At 35.8% G+C, this 3,614-nt stretch overlaps 1 protein-coding gene across 1 annotated transcript in view; it reads left to right on the top strand.

Moving 5' to 3' along the window:
• Positions 1-263: 263 nt before the first annotated feature.
• LOC124954204 (fatty acid synthase-like) overlaps positions 264-3,614 on the top strand; it is a 72,273-nt gene continuing 68,922 nt past the window's right edge. The window contains 10 exon segments of the mRNA XM_047506761.1: positions 264-484; positions 572-822; positions 922-1,153; positions 1,249-1,340; positions 1,342-1,668; positions 1,737-2,030; positions 2,125-2,332; positions 2,424-2,584; positions 2,666-2,983; positions 3,070-3,575. Coding sequence (XP_047362717.1) covers positions 301-484; positions 572-822; positions 922-1,153; positions 1,249-1,340; positions 1,342-1,668; positions 1,737-2,030; positions 2,125-2,332; positions 2,424-2,584; positions 2,666-2,983; positions 3,070-3,575 — 2,573 coding nt within the window. The 5' untranslated portion in view covers positions 264-300.

Raw genomic sequence — 3,614 nt, 5'->3', positions numbered from 1 at the left:
TTATAACTACTTAGGATATTACGACGAAACTTTATTGTTTCGTTATTGAACAGTGCTCTTTCATTAACCATGACGTACTTAATCAATATCAAAAGAATAAATAAATTCATTAGGGTTGGTTAAAAATATCTATTCATTTGAATAAGTAGAACGGAAAAATTCAAGAACTTATGATAGCTGACGTGACATAACGAATTTCATGGAGGGGGATAACATCATTAAAAAGAAGAATACGTCGCTGACGATTTCAGTTCGTGCCCAAATTTCTATTTCAGACAAACGAATATAAAATATAACATCATGAATGAGTTTAAGGAGCTAAAGAAATCGTACAAATTTTTCAAATATGCCGATCCAGAACCAGGTGAAGAAGTTGTTATTTCAGGAATCGCTGGTAGATTTCCAAAATCAGACAATTTGTACGAATTGAAATATAATATTTTTAATCGCAAAGATTGCATCACGGATGAAGGAATAGATACAAGTATCGATTATACGCATACAATCTATTTTATTTAACAACGTAAGCATTAACCAATGTTAATATTTTTTTATCTTTATCTTTTATAAGAGCATTTAGAAATTCCACGACGAATGGGGAAAATTAACAATATTGAGAAATTCGATGCATTATTTTTTGACGTCGATTTTAAAGAAGCACATACTATGGATCCTATGGGAAGAATATTGTTCGAACATACTTATGAAGCTATTGTAGATGCTGGAATTCATCCAAAAGATCTTCGTGGAACGAGGACAGGTGTATTCTTGGGTTCATGCTTTTCCGATGCCGAGAAAACTTGGTTCTACGAAAAACTCCAGGTAAGGGAATCGATCAAACGATCAGTTTATAGATGGATCACTTATAGACAATTACTTATATGTTCGGATAAGCCATGTAATACGTCTTTTCAATTATAGGCAAATGGCCTTGGTTTCATAAGCTGTAGTAAAGCTTTTATGGCCAACAGAATTTCGCATTGGTTGGGTGTCACTGGACCAACATATAACATCGATACCGCGTGCAGTTCAAGCCTTTTTGCAATGGAACATGCATATAGGGCTATACATAACGGACAATGCGATTACGCGATCGTCGGTGGATCAAATCTTTGCCTTCATCCATACGTAACATTGCAATTTAAAAATTTAGGTACTGATTATGATATTTTCTTGAAGCATTTGCTTTTTCTCACTAATTATCATGAGAGTATTAAACAATTATTCTATCTTGTACCTCTCTAATAGGAACATTGTCTGAGGATGGTCGTTGCAAGTGTTTCGACGAAGATGCAGATGGTTACGTGCGCAGCGAAGCCGTAGTTGTTGCATTTCTGCAAAAAAAAAAAAAATGCTAAAAGAATCTATGCAACAGTTATCCATGCGAAAACAAATTGCGATGGATATAAGGAACAGGGAATAACATTTCCTTCTAGCCAAATTCAGAGTACTCTTACCAAAGAATTCTACGATGAATGCGGTGTACCAACAGCTTGTATACCTTACATCGAAGCTCATGGTACAGGAACTAAAGTTGGTGATCCTGAAGAAATAAATGCTATAGATCAGATTTTTACCAAAAACAGAACCAATCCTCTTAAAATCGGTTCCATCAAATCAAATTTGGGTCATACTGAACCAGTCAGTGGAATGTGCTCCATTGCCAAGGTAAACATATTTTAAAGTATAAGATGAGACAATTATTCGTTCATCTTCATTTCTTTGATATTTTACAGGCGATAATATCGATGGAGTCAGGTCTAATACCCCCAAATATTAATCTTAATCAACTACGCAAAAACGTGAAAGCTTTTACAGAAGGGAGAATCATGCCTGTTACCGAAACGTCTCCGCTTGATGGGGAATATATAGCCATTAATTCTTTCGGTTTTGGTGGTGCTAATGCTCACGTCTTACTGAAATCAAATCCAAAAACAAAGATCAATAAAGGATTGCCAGATGACGATTTGCCAAGACTCGTAGCAGTTTCTGGACGTACCGAAGAAGCAGTAGTAACCATATTAAATGATGTAGGTAGAACGTACTTTTAAAGACCTGAAGGTATTATACTTGATTACGTTAAAATACAATAGAACGATATAATTCCAACATCCTATTACATAGATCGATAATCGACACATAGACGTTGAATTTATTCGTCTCCTTCATGATATCCACCTCAAAGAAATATCAGGTCATTTATGTCGGGGATACACGATAACTGGTTTTAAATCGCTTGACAAGAAACTGAGAGAGATTGAAAACTATTCTGGTATAAAAAAACCAATATTGTTTGTTTTTTCTGGAATGGGGACGCAGTGGTCTGGAATGGGTAAGGAAATTTTTGTTCTAATATTTCTTCGTAACTATAAAAATAATAACCATTTCGATTATCAAATGTATTGGAATTTGTAATTTACCAGGTCAAGTCCTGATGAGATTCCCAACATTTGCCAAAGCAATAGAGAAATGCGATGCTGTATTAAAGCAATGTAATTTGAATATTTATAAAATTTTAACTGAAAAAGACAATACCATGTTCGACAATATCTTGCACTCGATCGTTGGAACTGCTGCGGTTCAGGTAATATCGACAACTACTTTGAATTATTTGGGAGGAGTGAATTCGTTCGTCAAGATCTATAAAAAGAAAAATTCTTTACAGATCGGCTTGGTAGATCTTCTAACTTCCGTAGGTGTAGTACCGGACTACGTCATCGGATATTCCGTTGGTGAACTTGCTTGTGCTTACGCAGATGGATGTTTTACAGCAGAGGAAATGATATTAGCAGCATATTCGCGAGGAATGGCTTTGATAGAAACAGAAATACCTCACGGTTCTATGGCAACGGTAGGGCTTTCCTATGAAGACATTAAAAATTGCTGTCCTGCTGATATCGATATCGCATGTCACAATGGAACTGAAAGTACAACTATTAGCGGACCGACCACTTCTGTGAAGGCATTCGTTAAAAAATTACAGGTTTGTTTGACGCTAAGTAGCATCTAGCCAATAAAAATATTCCTTAATAGTAGAATGATTTTTTTGAATGTGTTTGTATTTGGCAGAAAACTGAAGTTATCGTCGAAGAGATGTCGTGCAATAATATACCTTATCACAGCCGTTATATCGCAGCAGTTGGATCGAAACTTTGTGTACATTTAAAAAAAGTGATACCAGTAGCGAAGCCACGAAGTAACAAATGGCTCAGTACATCTGTGCCACGAAAAGCGTGGTCGACATCAGCCGCAAAACTCTCGTCAGCTGAGTATCATACCAATAACCTGTTGAAACCAGTACTGTTTGAGGAAACATTAGCTCTGATTCCCGACAATGTTGTGACGATTGAAATTGGATTGGAAAATTTACTACAAGAGACTTTAAGAAAATCATTGCAACCAACCGTAAGGAATATTGCATTAAATCATCTAAGAGATAAAGATAACGTGATCATTTTTCTACAAGCATTAGGGAAGCTTTATAACAGCGGTATACAGCTTGATCTTGCTAAATTATATCCACACGTAGAATATCCGGTCAGTCGAGGTACTCCAATGATATCCCCACTCATTAGGTAAGAATTATGAGGATATAGAAAACGAAAAAGGCTATG

Source organism: Vespa velutina, chromosome 14 (genome assembly GCF_912470025.1).
Source record: "Vespa velutina chromosome 14, iVesVel2.1, whole genome shotgun sequence".
Classification (NCBI taxonomy): domain Eukaryota; kingdom Metazoa; phylum Arthropoda; class Insecta; order Hymenoptera; family Vespidae; genus Vespa; species Vespa velutina.
This window is presented reverse-complemented; position numbering and strand designations above follow the sequence as displayed.